The 17,475-nt window shown below is 50.0% G+C and overlaps 1 protein-coding gene across 2 annotated transcripts; it reads left to right on the plus strand.

Moving 5' to 3' along the window:
- The first annotated feature begins 757 nt into the window (after positions 1-757).
- On the plus strand, positions 758-16,541 carry TNFAIP3 (TNF alpha induced protein 3). 2 transcript variants are annotated; one of them, XM_047860153.1, is made up of 9 exons: positions 758-1,027; positions 4,397-4,706; positions 7,970-8,160; positions 8,818-8,965; positions 9,133-9,303; positions 10,139-10,319; positions 11,475-12,394; positions 13,051-13,232; positions 14,692-16,541. In XM_047860153.1, the coding sequence occupies exons 2-9, from the start codon at positions 4,412-4,414 to the stop codon at positions 14,974-14,976; spliced, it is 2,373 nt and encodes a 790-aa protein (XP_047716109.1). In that variant the 5' UTR covers positions 758-1,027; positions 4,397-4,411; the 3' UTR covers positions 14,977-16,541. The 2 variants fall into 2 exon arrangements, with proteins under 2 accessions (XP_047716109.1, XP_047716110.1); XM_047860154.1 differs by lacking the exon at positions 758-1,027 and adding an exon at positions 1,134-1,328.
- The last annotated feature ends 934 nt before the right edge of the window (positions 16,542-17,475 follow it).

Below are 17,475 nucleotides of genomic sequence, written 5' to 3' on the forward strand. Positions count from 1 at the left end.
ATTAAGTGCAGGACAGGGTTGATAGTTGCTCTGATTCTTAACGTCACCTAAGGTTGGTTTTGCCCCTGCAAATGTCAAGGCTCTGGGGCCTCAGGAGTCACTTCAGACCTGCATCCCACCAGCGCGGGGTCCGGGTGGCAGGAACGCTGGCGTGGGGACCGAGGGCCGTGACCGCTTCTTGTTCTCGAAATCCCCGCCAGGGCCCAGAGCACGGCGCTCCCCTACGAGCTCATCACGTGCACAGCCCCGGCATTTCAAACCCGGCCCGAAGCCTGAGGTCCCGGACGCCGGGGTGGTTTTTAGGGTTTTCTTTCTTTATTATTTCCCTTCTTGTTCTCCACAGTTGGTGATTTTCTGCAGAAAAACGGCTGAGAAAAAAAGAACCTATTTCATTTCCAGTTCCCATCACCGCGATTTCCACATGGATGTGACGTGAGCCAGCTTCCGAAATGCCCAGGTGACTCACGCGGGGACACCCGGGGGCGGGGCGCAGGAGTTTCTCGCGCGGAGGGCGGGACGGGGCGGGGCGGAGCGGGGCGGGGCGGGGCGCCGCTCGCCTCCTGCGCCAGCTGCCCCTCCAGCGCCTCCCGCGCCTCGCGCGCGTCCCGCGCCCTCTGCGCCCCCTGCGCCCCCTGGCGGCCGGCGACCCGCGGCTCTCGGCGCCGGGCCCGGCGTCACGTGACTGGAAAGTCCCTGGGTGGAAATCCCCCCCGACCCTCCGCCGGCGGTAAAACAGAAAGGGAAAAAGAGAACTGGCAGTCTGCAGACTTCGCAGCGGGCCAAGTGCAGCGAGCTCGGAGCCCGCGGGGGCGGAGCGGTGACAGCAGCCGCCAAGAGAAGTGCGGCGGCGGTGGCGGCGGCAGCCTGCTTGATCACACCCCCGGCCGGCCCGGCCAGCGAGCGAGCGAGCGCCTGGCTCCGGCGTCCATGGGGCGCCTCCTCCGCGCCGCATCGATCCCGGCCCACTGCGCGCGCCGGTCCTGACCTGGACTTGGGACTTAGGAAGAGGATCGCGCGGCCGGGACAGGTAACCGCCGCGTCCCCGTGCCGTCTGCCCAGCGGCTCCGCGGGGCCAGGGCTGCGGGTGCGGAATTGGCAGCGTCTCGCGGGCTGGCCTCGTCTAGCTGGCGTGGGCTTTGCAGCGGTGCTGGAGGGGAGTTTGTTGGCCGTTTGTGCCCATTGTAGCTCTTGAAATGCTAGGAGTTGAGGTCGCCGCGCCAGATGTTGGGGTGACAGCTCTGGATTCGTCCAGCCAACTGGCCCTTTTACATGCTGCAAAAAAACTTACGCTGCAGCGGACTGGTGGAGAATCGCCTCCGGACTGCTAGGTCGGTGGTCGTGGGTGCTTTCCTCCTTTTCGTGCCTTTCTTTATTTTTAAGTCAAGCTCTGCATGCTTTTGGACACGTAGACCTTGCAGAACCGCTGTGGCTTCTTGGCAGATTGTGCAAACCCAGCCCACCGCCGGGTGGGGTGTCGCAGAGGCAACTGAACCAGGCGGGGTGGGGGACTCAGCCAGCCTGCCTGTCCAGGGACAGCTTGCAGAGACACTCCAAGTTAAGTGCAAGGAGGTGGGTGGGGTCGAGGGACAGGCGTTCATCTTTTTCTGTTGGAAGCAGCGTTAAGACAAGTGTGCGCGTTGGCCTGCTTTTCGGGTGCTCCTCCGGTTCACAGTGTTCTGCGGGCCCCTGCCCCAGCCCCTACCCCACAGTCAGACAGTCTTTGTCAGCCCGGGTCGTCCCACATCCTGCCACCTGGCCTCTCAGGAAAGCAGTGGTATTAAGTAAGGAAGGAGCTCAGCTCTTTTGAGACCGCTTTGTTTTCAGTTCTCCCTGTCTCTGATCTTCTTTCCTTGGAAAGCTGGTCTGGTCTAGTGTCTGGGGGCAGCATTTGGAGAGAACCATTGTTCATGAAACAGCTCTCTCTGGACCACAGCCCTAGTGTCCCCAGTGACTGAACAGCCAGTTACTGCCCCCTTCTCGCTAAGGTGCTTCTTTGATTTTTACAATTCCTCGTGCAATGTTTGAAGTGTCGGCGGGATACTTTTCCTGAAATTCGGGTGAGGCATTTGTGGATAAAAAGCCAGTGAGGTAACCAACATAAAAGTAATGTTAAGGGTAACAGCGTACATCTTGGCCTGGAAGGGCATGACAATCATAGGTCAGGAGAATCTATTCCTTAATCTTAAATGTGGAGAAGTCCAAGAACGGGGAGCTTGGGCTGTGCGTTTTGGTTCTTTTAAGGAGGCACTTCTGCACACTGTGCGAGGCTAAGCCTATGAATGAGATGACCTTGAGCCATCCAGTATTGACATTGGCATGTCTTGCATATGGTTTACAGCCCTCACTAGTTAAGGTCTTTGCTGAAAGATTTTTAAGTCAGAAGAGAATAATAGAAGACCCAGAAAAACAAAAAGGCAGCACTTAGCTTGTTTCAAATCTTTTCCCTTCCCGCCTCTTCCCCTCTGAGAGCAGCAGGCGCTTGTGGGAACACCTTGCGTTGTGGGAATAGCGAGGGGCAGGTGTTGGAAGTTGTGGCATCTGGGCAGAGCTCTCTGCGCTGGATGGTGTGGAACCTGGGCGGGACCTGTGCTTCTGTTGCCTTGGCTGCAGACCGAGAATAGGGTCGACTTTGATTTTTTAGCCCCAGCATCAAGCATGGCACTCGACCTTCAGTAGGTGGTCAGGCAGTGCTTCTTGAGTGATGAACAGATGAATGAGTGATACCGTGAGACTTTTGCCGTGCCACAAAGCAGAAATGTGTGTAATGTTTCTGTCCCTTCATTGTGCTTGGGGTCCTGTTATAATTTTGCCCATTTCCACCTTCAGAGAATGTCTGACGTCAAAGGACAGGTTACCAGCTGACCCAGAGAGTGACGTCTCCCAGGCCTCACTGGCAATCAGGATAGGAATCCTTATCCAAAACGATCACCAGAAAACTCCTCGGAAGCAACGTCAGGGTCATCTAGTCCAACCTCTCTACCTTGAGCCACAAGAATTTAAACCACTTTATCAATGGCTTTAAGAGAGCGTAGTCCCACTTAGGAGTGGCTTCCCTAAAATCCAGGTTTCTTCTTACTCGTAGATAGGTTTAAGGTCTTTCTCAACTAAAAGCTTGCCTAGTCGAATACACATACTATGATACAGGAGTGAGATTAACAGTTCCCATGAAACTTCCTAGGGAATATCTTCATGCTCTAAACCCATCTTTGTCTCATCTTGGAAACCCAGATGTATTGTGAGGCACCCTCCTGAGGCTTAGGAATGAGAACTGGGTTTCTACACAGCCACACACTGCAAAGATCCCACGTTGCATCAATTCACAACATCCCATGCCGTTGGCGTGGGTTGTAGATGCTGGGGTTTGCCCCGTCTTCTTTCATTTGTCCTGAGTGACCCCCTGGCTGAAACATCATTCCTTATCTGCTTCCAGACTTTCATTTCTTTCCACCAGAAAGAAAGAATGCTTAAAGATTTCACGGTGAAGACGGCGGGTGGGGCGGGGGGGAATGTATTATCCAAGTGTTGGTTGATCATAAATCTGGTCGGCAGTTGAAATGATTGAGCTCTAATGCCTGCTCTTGGAAGTGTGAAATTTCTTCTTCTGTTATTGTTATTTTTCTGTTTCTTATTCTGATCTTGTAAAGTTCAGTGGAGAGGTTCTGAAAGATTGCTTATTATCTGGTCTTAAAACTGCAAAGCATCTTACTGGAAATAGGCTTTTTTCGTTGGTTATACTCAGTTAAAACTCTATAAATTTTAGAATACATTTTAGAAATAAGCTCTTTATAAATATTTCACCTTGGGGCTAAAGGAGAAACTTGAATCAGCAGCCTATGTGACAACATAATATTTCAAGATTTCTCACAAAACATTTACTTTCCAGTATAGGGAGGGAGGGCTTACAAGAGATGAATCAAGGCTTTGCCTAAGAGCAAGGGGAGTGGTCATAGGGGAGGAGCCACGGACTTGTCAGGACTACCTTGTGCCTGGCACTGGCATTCAGGGCTCCCGAGATCCAGTGGCTGTGTCAGAGTAGCGTCAGAATGAGATGGGGGCTTGTTGGTTATGAGGTACAGTACCTGTCGCTGACAGATGGGCTTGGCTCCCTGACAAACGTTACTGAAAACGCGGGTTATTCCCCTCCTCCTCAGTACCCACTCTCCGCCTTCCTTCTCTTGTTTAGACTAATCTGTAAAAGTGATGTAACTTAAAAGAGTCCAGTGTGAGTTCATCTTGGGGGCCAGCTAGTATCCTGGGACTAGAGGCGGCTAAGATCTTTTGTCTACAGATCAGGGTAATGACCAGATCAAACACAGGGGTTTCCTGCCGCCAGGTATATAGGAGCGGTATCGGAGTTGGACTCACGGAATGGGTTTTGTACCCCCCTCCTCTTCAGGTGTTGCAGAGCACCATGGCTGAACAACTCCTTCCCCAGGCTTTGTATTTGAGCAACATGCGGAAAGCTGTGAAGATACGAGAGAGAACTCCAGAAGATATATTTAAGCCTACCAATGGGATCATTCACCATTTCAAATCCATGCACCGGTACACGCTGGAAATGTTCAGAACTTGCCAGTTTTGTCCCCAGTTTCGGGAGATCATCCACAAAGCGCTCATTGACAGAACCATCCAGGCCTCCCTCGAAAGCCAGAAGAAGCTGAACTGGTGTCGAGAAGTCAGGAAGCTGGTGGCCCTGAAAACGAACGGTAAGCTTGGTCTCGGGGCTGGCCGCCACGGTGCCGACAGAATTCGTCAAATTCTGGTCGCCCTAGCCCAGACGCGAGTCTCTTGAGACCGTGGACGCTTCGGTGTAGAAACTCTATGACAGGCATGTGATGAAAGCAAGCTTCCTTTGCCACTATTTTTGTTAAGGCTACTCTGTAGTTGTGTGTCTTAGAGAGCAGAGGCACTGAGGCTCGAGGAATGCATTTCTAAACACCATGCCTCCCATTAGATGACTTCCGTATCTAATTGCTGGGGCTGTCTGTTTAGTCCTTTGTAAAATACGCTTCCCTGGCCAGTAGTGGAAACCTTCGAAGGTTTTCAGTTCAAAAGGAAAGCATGGTGTGAAAACTAGTACTACTGTTGTTATTTCCCACTACCATTAGAGGATGCTTGTGATAATGACCTTACACTTCTTGAATTGATTGCATGTGTGGCTTAACCAGTGCATGGCTGTTGAGGACAAAAGGGGCCCCTTGTTGTCGGCTCTGCTCTTACCTCGGTTCTGTTGGTTTGGGTCCCATGATATGAGATAGAAAGGTACTTGAGCTTTTTGGCACAGACTTTAGACCTCTACTTTATTATTTTTAGGGATTCCTAGTTCTGAATTTCTTTGCTGTCTGTGTGTGTCTGCCCAATGGCCCTTTACCATGAGTAGCTGTTTCCTGTTCTAAGCTTTATTGTTTTGTATTTTGATTACTTCCTTTGAGCAAGAGTAGGTATATCATGGAAACATCCAAGCGTACTGTTTTATGCAGATGCAAAATCCTGCATTAGCACATAGCGAATTATCACAAGAAGCAAATAGACTGTTCACAATCAATGAAACGCTCACAGTCTAAGTGAGGACAGGAATCTTAGAGGTTCTTACATCCACAACAGTCCTTCGTTAAGACCACCTCGATCCAAATAATACATCCAAGCAGAGGAGATCCTTGTTGACAGGGAGATGATAAGAGTATTAAGTTAATTAACTGAGTTGGTACATTATCTTTGGCTATTTTGGAGTTGGGGAAGTGGAGTGATTGGAGATACGTATTTTGCTGTGTCCTGGGTGGTCTTGTGCGTTACTTCAACATGTTGTCTCTACTTTTGAAGCACAGGTTCTTGGAAATAAAGGTAGAATGAAAACTGGGAATAGGTAGGGTTTACATTGTTCTTGGCCTTAAATCAAGTGATGCATAGAAGTGGGTAATTATGTTAAGTCATCCTCAAGGGGTGTGTATTCCTGACGGTTTGTGGTTTTAACTCTCTCCCGTTTTTGTTACCAAAAAAGCGACACGGTGAACTTTGGGAGAGTTGGAAACAGAGAGATTCTGCCAAATTAGTAACGCGGTAGGAAGAGGAAAACCATCTTATCATTAACAGAGTTAACTGACATTTTAGGTTGAAATTCTCCTTAAGAAAAAAAAAAACAACCAAAAACGATGTATATAAATAGTAAACACTTGTCTTGCAAAGATAGGTCATTTAAGCCAGTAAGGGTTCATGCTACAAATAAAGCTGCAAAAGCAAGTGCATTTTGATACCATTTGCTGGGCAATAGGGATTTGGGGGCCCAGATCCTTTTATTTCCCCAGGTTCAAGAAAATGCCTTAAAATTCTGGAAAAGGAAGAAAAGATATTTAGGGGAGGGGGGAAAACAAATTTTTACTCCGGTTTTTATTAGCACCTTTAAAAAAAAAAAAAAACAACAACAACCTTCCCCCTCTAGGTGGGTTCTACAGAGTGAATGGTCTGTTTGGGGAGGGGGTGATTCACAAGTTTGCATTTGAGGATATGAGACTGTGGTGAATGAGGAAGGGAGTAGGTGGCATAAAATTGAAACTTCATGTGAAAAATTCCAGCGTCTATTGGCTACAGCGATTTCACTTGTATAATGAATAGCCTTATTCCAGCTCACCCTGGCCACGCCCACTTGGAAAGTCCAGGGTGCGCTTCACAGTTTAAATGTCTGCACACCAGAACAAAAAGTACAATAGCTGTTGCTCAATTGCTAGTCAAATAACTTGGCGCTGGGGAATTCCTGATGTTACTTAGGGAATTTTGTACTGGTGCCTCTCAATAAAGAACTGAAAGTAAGCGCGAGAAGAAGAAGAAGAAGAAAAAAAAAAAAGCCTTATCTTTGCTCTAGATTTTGCAAAGGGGAAATTTCAACAGAATGCAGTTGTTGCCACACTTCTGCCAAGACAAAGGACTGCGCGATCTTCTTTTCGCTCGTGTGTCTCAATATTTTATTTAGCTAGTCTTTGCGTGTAAATTGCAGGGATGCTGGCTGTGGATATGTGTATGTGAGGGGTTTTCTTTGGTGTTCTGTTTTGGTTTTTTTACAGTTTGACTATAATTAAAATCTGATAAAAAAAAAGATTTCAGAAGCTTTTATAGCCCTACTTGGGGAGTAATGTAAGAAAACAGGTGAACTTTTCTTGATAAAAACAACTGTGCGCTCGCCAACAGAGAGTAAGGAGTTAACTTTTTTGGTATTGCACATTCCCCCCAAACGTTCATTGTTTGGAGGTTGGGGGAAAAGGCAGTCTCTTGAATCGTGGGTTTTCATCTGTGAAAGTAACATTCATGGAATAAAGTTAGACCTGTCTTTTTCTCAGAATGCTGGAAGGCAGGCTGGCGGTAGGCAATTCGAGAGTCTCAATCCCACTGTATAAACCAGGAGAGGAAACTCCCAGGCCCCAAAGTCTTCAGCGGAATGGTCAAGTCATTTACCACTGAGTCATAGCCAGACCGTCCCTGTCTAGTGAAGGGAGCCAGGCCAGCTTCCTGGTTCGTGCGTATGACCCCGTGTGTTCTCTCTAGAGCCAGACGAGTAACAGCACTAGTGTCTTAGCCAAAACATCAAGGAATGCTAGAAGGGGACGGGCATTAGAGATTATAATCCAGTGCTCTCGTTTCACGAAGAGAAAAAATACTCAGAAGCTGGGGAATTTCCCCCAAGGTCACACCAAAATCAGTTAGTTAGGGCAGAGCTAGGCTAGAACCAAGGTCCCCTGATAATCAGTCACTGGCTCCTTTGCTCTGCTGGCGTCAGTCGTTAAGAATAAGAGTGAAAAGGATGGTTTTTTCCTTAAAGCTGTCATTAGCTTGTGAAGTGTTCTCAGTGTGTCCTTTGACTAAGAAATTAAGCCATTTGCATTTCTCTCACGCCTTATTATTCAGTGCCCTGTGCCAGCCAGGGCGAGTGCATCCTGAAAACCTTTGCTGGGTCTTTGATGTGTGCTGCTTCTGTCCTCAGGCGATGGAAACTGCCTCATGCACGCTGCTTCCCAGTACATGTGGGGTGTTCAGGACACAGACTTGGTCCTGAGGAAGGCACTCTTCAGCACTCTCAAGGAGACAGATACACGCAACTTTAAATTCCGCTGGCAGCTGGAGTCTCTTAAGTCTCAGGAGTTTGTGGAAACGGGGCTTTGCTACGACACTCGGGTATGTTTTGCTCCCCCGTTCAGTATCTGTTGATAGAGCTCCTTGGTGGGCAGGGGTTCCCCAGGCCAGCCCCCTGCTCTCAAGGAGCTTATGATTTACAAGGTCACATGCACTGGGCTAGGCAAAGCGTAGTCAGTGGAAAACACCAGAAACCTCCTATGGGATGAACCTGAGGCTGTTGCCATCTTTCAGCTGTGGCATCTCTTCCTTTCAGCAGAAGGGCTTCTGTTCCTGGCCTTGCCTGTGGTGTTTCGGTTGCTTTCCAATCTCACTGGCCCTTTGTATGCTTTACTGAGCCTGCCAATCCAATTCAAACGTGGGCCTCGCTGTTCTCAGTCACAGGCCTGGAATTTCTGTGTGCATTTGGGTAAGGGGCTTTGGTGCTATGCCTCATGAGGGATTTTTTTTTTTTTTTTTTTTTGAGAACAGGTGCTGTCCCCATCCTCCCCCACTTTTTAAGTTTGCCTTCTAGTGGAAAAAATAAAGGAAGAACACCAAAATGGGGAAAAAAGGGTGATCATTTGAATGATGGTTTCCAGAAAGGGGAAAAGTCAGCTGAGTTACATAAATGAATCAGTAGAGAGCGAAGTCGACTGAGTTTTTAACGCTGAGAACATTCACTCAATCGTGATTTTTCCCTTTACCCCTTCTCCTTAGAATTGGACCGATGAGTGGGACAGCCTCGTCAAAATGGCATCCACAGACACACCCATGGCCCGAGGTGGACTTCAGTATAACTCACTGGAAGAAATACACATCTTTGTCCTTTGCAACATACTCAGAAGGCCGATCATTGTCATTTCAGGTGAGATGCCTGTAGATTGCTTATTTGTGTTCAAGGGCCGTTCGGCTCTAATGCTTTAGCTCTTAGGAAAAACCCATGCTACCTAAGTCATAGGCAACAGCAGCCGAAGAGAATTGGGTGAAAATCACCAGCGGGCCTTATTTATCTCTTTCTCTTTCCCTACACAGACAAAATGCTGAGAAGTCTGGAATCGGGTTCCAATTTCGCTCCTTTGAAGGTGGGCGGGATTTACCTGCCTCTGCACTGGCCGGCCCAAGAATGCTACCGATACCCCATCATTCTCGGCTACGACAGCCAGCACTTTGTACCCCTGGTGACCCTGAAGGACAGCGGCCCTGGTGAGAAAACTGCGCGTGAATCCACACTTGTAACTACTGGTCGATACTGGGACACCCTGTTCCCACTGAACACCAGGCTCTTTGGGCCCTATGACAATCGCCTCATTTACGGTTATTATTTTTACTTGAATACGGTGTTCTGTTAGGGGCCTGATTAGCACCAATACTGCAATAGCGGTAATCGTAACCCCGGCTGTCGTTGTGTATGGTGTGGCAGTACTTTCAAGTAGGAGATATAAGCATCACATTCCTGCTGCCATTGATACATGACAAAGTAAGGCACAGAGCCCTGGCATGGTGCAGGTAAAGGTCTGTCAGGTTAGCTATTATTATAATAGCTTGAAGAGCCAGTGAAGAGGCAGTGTGCTAAGTGCTTTAGGGACATTATTTTTATTTCATTTCATCCACAGGGTGTAAGCTGTAATACACAGGGTGTAAGGGTGTATGGGCTGTAAGCATTGGTGGCCTTGTTTTTATAGATGAGACCCTTGAAGCTCAGAGTGGTTCAGTAACTTGCCTTCTATCACAGAGGATTGAAAATCGGATCAGTCCGATTCTGAATTCTGGGATTTAACCAGTGAGATCCACTGCCTCCAGGCTGCTTGGTATTTCCTGAGCTTCCTGAAGAAAGCACTGGATGTTAGAGTTTAGTATAGTTTGCTCCACCAGCTGAGTTTGATAACACTTTTCCAAAGTTCTTTAATTGTATCCTTTTTGTGTTTGCAGAATTTAATGGTTACATCTGCGCGGCCTCACGCGTAATCTCATGTAGTGGAATCACATGTTGCTGACGTGTTATTTTTTTTGTTTGTTTCCCGCCTCCCCCCTCCCCCAGAAATCCGAGCTGTTCCACTTGTTAACAGAGAGCGAGGAAGATTTGAAGACTTAAAAGTTCACTTTTTGACCGATCCTGAAAACGAGATGAAGGAAAAGCTCTTGAAAGAGTACTTGATGGTGATCGAAATCCCCGTCCAAGGCTGGGACCACGGCACCACCCATTTGATCAATGCTGCAAAGTAAGAGTTTACTCTTAGCTCTCTTCCTCTGTCATCCTCAGCTGTTTGTATGACAGCCACGTAAGCCGAGGCCACCCCCGAGCTCCACAGTAAAGCTATTCGAAGCCAGTTTCCTCCAATGTGAAACAAATCCAGAGTTGTGTACATGAATCAGAGAGGGTGACCGGAGGCAGTCCTAACTTTGGTTTCACGTGAGAACAAGTACTTTATCCATAGCGATTTGCCTGCATATCTGGATGCCGACGGTCAGCGCTGTGGCTTTTAAGTATATTAAACCAACAATAGTTTTGTTTTGTTTCGTTGAATGGCCCTAGCAGTGGGCCAGCAAGTGAAAATCCTTGGAAACAAAAGCCTTTTTCTCTTGGCTTCTTGGTCAGGACAGACACATCAGACACAGACTGGGTTGTAGATGGGGTTTCTACGGCGGCCATAGGATTGTGCCAACTTGGAAGGTGGAGGAGAGACTCAGAGTGCACATTGTGCACGTATCCAGACCTTAAACACTGGGCTTTATGTTAGAGGGATGCCCGTTTCTTAGGACTTGAAATGTACAAGAGAGGACCATGAAGGCCTATGAGCATCAGTTTCTTCCAGTGGAGATGAACAAATTACAGATGATCAGAAGTCGGTGGACAGCGCCCCGTGGGCGTGTCTTCCGCTCCTCGACTGAGACTAGCAGTTCATGCTGATAGAGACCAGGCACAAGTTTAAGATTAATAACGGCCGAACACGGGACACAAAGTCCCAGAGTAGTTTGAACTATAGAGTAGCCTAGTCCCAAATGAATGCCCTGAGTCATGTTTTACCAGAAATTGGATCTCTGAGGAGTGAAAAGGTAAAAGTGACTTTTTAAGAGAGGACCAGAGTAATTGGGTTATAGAGGCAGCCGCAGAATAGCCCTTTCTTTGGAATTAGCTGCCACTGGGGGTGGTGCGAGATTGATTAAGTAAGACAGTGGTTCCTGAAATAATGAAGCCTTCTTAGCGGTATAGGACTGTGCTAGGAGTGCGAACCCTTTATCACAGGCCTGCTTTTCAGTGAACGGTTATCCAGTTACTGCCATAAGCCACGTGCTAAAAGGTTTGCCCTGCGAGCTAATGACGGGAAGCCGTGTGTGTGGCCACGTGGTCTCATATATCGCCTTTTGGTCTTTAGGCTGGATGAAGCTAACTTACCAAAAGAAATAAACTTGGTAGATGATTACTTTGAACTCGTCCAGCACGAGTACAAGAAGTGGCAGGAGAACAGTGAGCAAGAGCGGAGAGAGGCGCGCGCTCAGAACCCTTTGGAACCTTCCGTGCCCCAGCTCTCCCTCATGGACGTAAAATGTGAAACGCCCAACTGTCCTTTCTTCATGTCCGTGAACACCCAGCCTTTGTGCCACGAGTGCTCCGAGAGGCGGCAAAGCAACCACACCAAGTCCTCAAAGCTGCACTCCAAGCCGGGCCCCGAGGGGCTCCCAGGCGCGGCGGCCGGGGCCTCGCGGGGTGAGGCCTACGAGCCCGGGGGCTGGAGCCCCGAGGAGCCGACCGGGGGGCCTCATTCGGCCCCTCCGACGGCGCCCAGCCTTTTCCTGTTCAGCGAGACCACCGCCATGAAATGCAGGAGCCCCGGCTGCCCTTTCACGCTGAACGTGCAGCACAACGGATTCTGTGAGCGGTGCCACCAGGCCCGGCAGCTTAACGCGGGCCACACCTCGGACAGCGTGAGGCACTTAGACCCCGGGAAGTGCCGAGCCTGCCTGCAGGATGTCACCAGGACGTTTAATGGAATCTGCAGTACTTGCTTCAAAAGGACTACGGCAGAGCCCTCCTCGGGCCTCAGCTCCAGCGTCCCTCCTTCCTGTCACCAGAGGTCCAAGTCGGACCCCTCGCAGCTCATCCAGAGTCTCTCCCCACATTCTTGCCGCAGAGCTGGGACCGAGGCTCCCTCTGGCTGCCTCTCTCAGGCCCCACGGACTCCAGGGGACAGGACAGGGACGAGCAAGTGCAGAAAAGCCGGCTGCATGTATTTCGGGACTCCAGAAAACAAAGGCTTCTGTACGCTGTGTTTCATCGAGTACAGAGAAAACAAACGTGAGTGACATGATCGATTTCCCAACTCCCGTTTCAAAACCCCTGTCTCGAAGCGGTTTAGTTCCTGAGCTTCAAGAAGGCGGCCGCTCTGGGCGATGGGGCCAGGTGCGGCTTGCACAGAGGGACGGTCACCGTGGCTGTGCCAGCCCCACGTGGAGGCGAAAGGCACAGGAAACCACCTTCCAAAAACCCTACAGCACCTCGTAGGTAGCATCCGTAGAATTTGTTTTCGCGAACGAGGCCGTTGAGTGTCTGGCATTTATAAGGTAGAGTTTAACCAAGACTTCTTTGGAGACTTAGATGCAATAGAGAAAACCCAAAATCTGAAGAGCAGCAGCCGGAGAGAGGGAAGTCCCCACCGATGTGCTGAAAATCTAATTTGAAAGAGGGACTGGCAGTTAATGCCTCTGCACAGTAGCTGTGCCTGGCCGGTGCAGCATGTCCAAAAATGAGAGATTTATACAGTCAAAGATGTGTCAGTAATGGCATTATCATTACTTTGACTCGGCTGCATTTACAAAAGGCCGCGCTGCACCGCCCCGCCCCCCGCAGGCTGCCCGAATCTGTGTCCGAAACCTGTTTTGTTCCTCTAATGTCAGTGTCTCTCCCTGCCTGGAGACGGCCAGTGGCACTGATCAGCACTCGCTGTCTTTTAGATTTCGTCGCCGCTTCCACGAAGGCCAGTCCCACGGCCCCCAGGTTCCAGAATGCCGTCCCCTGCCTGGGGAGGGAATGCGGCACCCTCGGAAGCACCGTGTTCGAAGGGTACTGCCAGAAGTGTTTCATCGAAGCGCAGACCCAGAGATTTCACGAGGCGAAAAGGACTGAAGAGCACCTGGTGAGACATTTTGAGGTCCTCCCCCCTCCCCGCTGGGCCAGCCCTCCTTGCTGCCCCACGGTGACAAGCAGACTTTCCTCCCTGTTCCGGGGAGGAATGGGAGTGGGGCAGGGTCACTGTGGCGCCCAGGGTTGGAAGTGCAGCAGCGGCTCTTGATTTTCATGGCCGAAGGATACTTTAGAATGCATTTGAAAAGTAAATAGGGTGGGGCGCCTGGGTGGCGCAGTCGGTTAAGCGTCCGACTTCAGCCAGGTCACGATCTCGAGGTCCGTGAGTTCGAGCCCCGCGTCAGGCTCTGTGCTGATGGCTCGGAGCCTGGAGCCTGTTTCCGATTCTGTGTCTCCCTCTCTCTCTGCCCCTCCCCCGTTCATGCTCTGTCTCTCTCTGTCCCAAAAATAAATAAATAAATAAATAAATAAAAATAAAAGTAAATAGGGGCGCCTGGGTGGCTCAGTCTGTAAAGCGTCCAACTCTTGGTTTCTGCTCAGGTCAGGATCTCACAGTTTCACGCATTCGAGCCCTGCATTGGGCTCTGCACTGACAGTTTGAAGCCTGCTTGGGATTCTGTCTCCCCCTCTCTCTCTTTGCCCCTCCCCACTCGGTGCTGTCTCTGTCTCAAAATAAATAAAAGCTTTTAATAGGTAAATAATTAACTGAAAAGTAAATAAAGCCAGCCATAGATTAAAACCTCATAAAGCCTCCGTGGGGCTCCTGGGTGGCTCACTCAGTCTGTTAAGCGTCTGGCTTTGGCTCAGGTCAGGATCTCACAGTTTCACGCATTCGAGCCCTGCATTGGGCTCTGCGCTGACAGTTTGAAGCCTGCTTGGGATTCTGTGTCTCCCCCTCTCTCTCCGCCCCTCCCCCGCTCACACTCGGTCTGTCTCTCTCTCTCACAAATAAATAAACATTAAAAAATTAAAAAAAAAAAAAACACTTAAACCTCCTAAAGCCTCCAAAAAGCTAGATGCTGACCAGAGACTTCTTGGGTTTGTAGTCGAAGCACGGGCATCTAAGAGGCTAGCAGGCTTCCTCAAGTAATCCTTTACTATGAGACGGGGAGGAGGCAGAGCGTCCCCGGGCCTCTGCGCAATGGCACCTAAGAAAAGCCAGCTTTGGCTGACGCATGCCTGTCCTGTTCATAGATGGCAGGGAGTTTAAAAAAGGGCAGCTTATTATTCACGCAAGCAGAGGTGAGCCGGGCCAGCGTTCGCAGGCCTCCGGGTGAGGCTTGGGGGCTCCACTCGGCCTCCCTGGGGCCAGGCCTGCTTTCGTGGGACCGGGAGGAAGCGTCCGCGGACAGCTCCTGTTCCCGGACTGCGCCTGGAGCTCTGGTTCCCTGGGCCAGGGGGATGCTCTGCGCCCCGTAGAGCTCCTTGCAGAACCCACGCTGTCTGCTGAGACTGCCCCGTGCTGTCCCCGAGTAGCGGGACCCACCGTTCCCTCTGTTCTTCCCTCTCAGAGATCGAGCCAGCGCAGAGACGTGCCTCGGACCACGCCGAGCGCCTCGAGGCCCAAGTGCGCCCGGGCCTCCTGCAAGAACATCCTGGCCTGCCGCAGCGAGGAGCTCTGCATGGAGTGCCAGCACCTCAGCCAGCGAGCGGGCCCGACGCCGCACCGGGGCGAGCCGGCCCCCGAGGAGCCGCCCAAGCAGCGCTGCCGCGCCCCCGCCTGCGACCACTTCGGCAACGCCAAGTGTAACGGCTACTGCAACGAGTGCTTCCAGTTCAAGCAGCTGTACGGCTGACGGCAGCGGTGGCCCGCCCGGCCGCCGGGGGCCTCGAGCCACTAGCCAGCATGGTGCTATGCCCTCAACGCGCTGACGCCGCCGAGGGCCGTCCCCGCGGCAGAGAGCTCCCGGGGGCTTCCAGCCGGGAGGGAAGATAAGCTCTCGGTCGCCGTCGTGGGGAACGTTCCCAGGCGGCCCTCGAGCGAAGCTAGCGACTGGCGGTGGATGGTGTCGGTCCGGCCCAGAGCTCGTCCTCACCTGCCACGCGGAAGGCCGGGAGCCGCGTGGCCTCGGGACGCGTGGCAGGACCGCTCCGTCGTCCCGGGCGGGCCGGGGAACCCGGAGCCCTTCCTCCCGGCCAGCCCCGCGTCGGCCTCGCTCACAGACGTGAAGCCGAAGCCCCACGGCCCGCGGGCCCTCTGCCAGACGCCCGGGAAGCTCAGGGAGAGTGGACATATTCAGAGAGTCAGTAGTTAGTGGTTTTTCCCCACCTGCCTGGCTCCTTGCCCACGGACACGGCAGAAGCAGAACCATCCACAGACTGATTCTGAGGCCTGCTGCAACCGAACACGTTCACACTGAAAAGCAAGCCAGCTGCTCTTTACAGTATGCACCTTGGAAAAATCCAGTTATTTCCATAGGGGGAAGACGTGTGACTGTCTTGGTTATCACCGTCTTCCCTTCGAAGTTAGGGTGATGTGTGCATCAAAGTGTGTACATGTATAATGTGCCCTTATATTACGTATGAGGGATTTTTTTCTTATTCCGGTGAAATGCTGCCCTAGAGATTTAAGTAGGAAGACTGAATAACAACCTATTTTCTGGTTGTTGTCAGGGGCACCGTCTGTATATAGCTTGCGTGAATTTAACCAGCTGCCTTGTTAAAGTGAGCTCTCTGTTGTGTTTACGTAAGTCACTTTATTTATTTTATTGCAAACTTCAACATTATTTAAATGAAGATGTTTCTTCTGCTTTGGGGAAAACGCTTGCTGTAGTGTCTTGAAATAACATGGTCATAGTGGTTCGTGTCACCGGCACCGGCACAAGTCCCTGACTGCGTTGGGGATTTGGCCTCTTCGATGCACTTTGGTTTGCCTTCCCTAAGAAAGAAGGAATTGCATCAAAGGTTAATTCATTAAAAGCTCATGCTTCTTAATGAAGCTTTCGGTCAGAGCCACTTCTCAGCCATATGATAAGAAACAGTAGAGACATGCATCTGAGTATCCTACCTCCTTAGAGATAAGATTAGGAAGGAACAGGGATGAGATTGGAGAAGGTCACCGGGAAGGTGTGGCCTTTAATGATGGTTCTATTTGCTGTGCTAACGCTATGTCCCCAGGTGCTGGCAGTGACCTCACATCCAGTGGCCCCTTAGCATTGGGACAGCAAAACCCTGTGACCATGAGCTTAAGGAAATTTCTTTCTGTCCTCAGCCTGCAGTTTCTCGATATGCTTTGTATTCTTGTCCTACTTGTTCTAGACAAAACGGGGAAACACATTGTTCCCAGAGGTAAAGGCTGCCTTTTTTTTTTTTTTTTTTTTTGGTCTGGAACTTACAACCTGCAAATATTAGCCGTCTATAACTCTACGTAGCCTTTACATGTGTTATCTGACATGTTTGCCACTCGCGATGCCACCAGCCTCTTTGCTGGACATCAATCTTAATAATTTTTTTCTAAAGATTTTAAATAAACTTCAGTGTTCAGCTAGTTCTTCTACAGTTTGTATTTTAATATTTTGTGTTTATCAATATTTTCATTCTTAATGTGAAAAAATGGAATTATTTATACTTAATATAGAAAGCATTTGAAATTTGCACATTTAGTTGTCCCTAATAGCCATTTACTCTGTTGAATTTCTTCAAGTTTTCCTAAATAAGTGTAACTTTTTACAAAAGTCACTATTAAAAAATAAATTATTTCAGAACAGATTTTAATGTTTTTTTGTCTACAAATGATGAAAGAAAGAGACCCAAATATTAAGGCCATGTTTCCCAAACAGCTTCATTTCGAGGTACACGTGGGCAGTGGACACATGTCCCACTCCTGGGTAGTAAGAGAACTTTGTGAACGATGTTAACCGCATGAGAGGAGAGCATCTTTCAACAGTGAGGACACTGAGGCTCGGACGGGAGTGGGAAGGGTCCACCTGTGCCCGTTCCCAGGAGACGTTAGGTTCCTGTGCTCCTCTAAAGGTTCCTGCCCTTGGCCTTAATGCAGTGCATAAAAGGAAAGCAAGGGAGGGGAGCACAGAGAGAGATGGGAAAGACAGAGGAGGGAGGAGGGAAGCCTGGTGTAAGATCTTCTCCTGGGTCAGAACTTGGAAGAGATGACCTGTGGCTGTGGTGGCCGCAAGGACTGGCAGCACCAGAGTCCCAGGAAGTTGTAAAATGACACATTCTTCCACCCAGTGCAAACATATCCACAGAAGATTAATTCAAGAGGACTGCAGCTCCCAGAATCTACTTTTTTAAAGCTCCCCAGGAGATTCTGATCATCAGCCAGATTTCAGAACTGT

The sequence above is a fragment of the Prionailurus viverrinus genome, chromosome B2 (assembly GCF_022837055.1).
Source record: "Prionailurus viverrinus isolate Anna chromosome B2, UM_Priviv_1.0, whole genome shotgun sequence".
Lineage (NCBI taxonomy): Eukaryota > Metazoa > Chordata > Mammalia > Carnivora > Felidae > Prionailurus > Prionailurus viverrinus.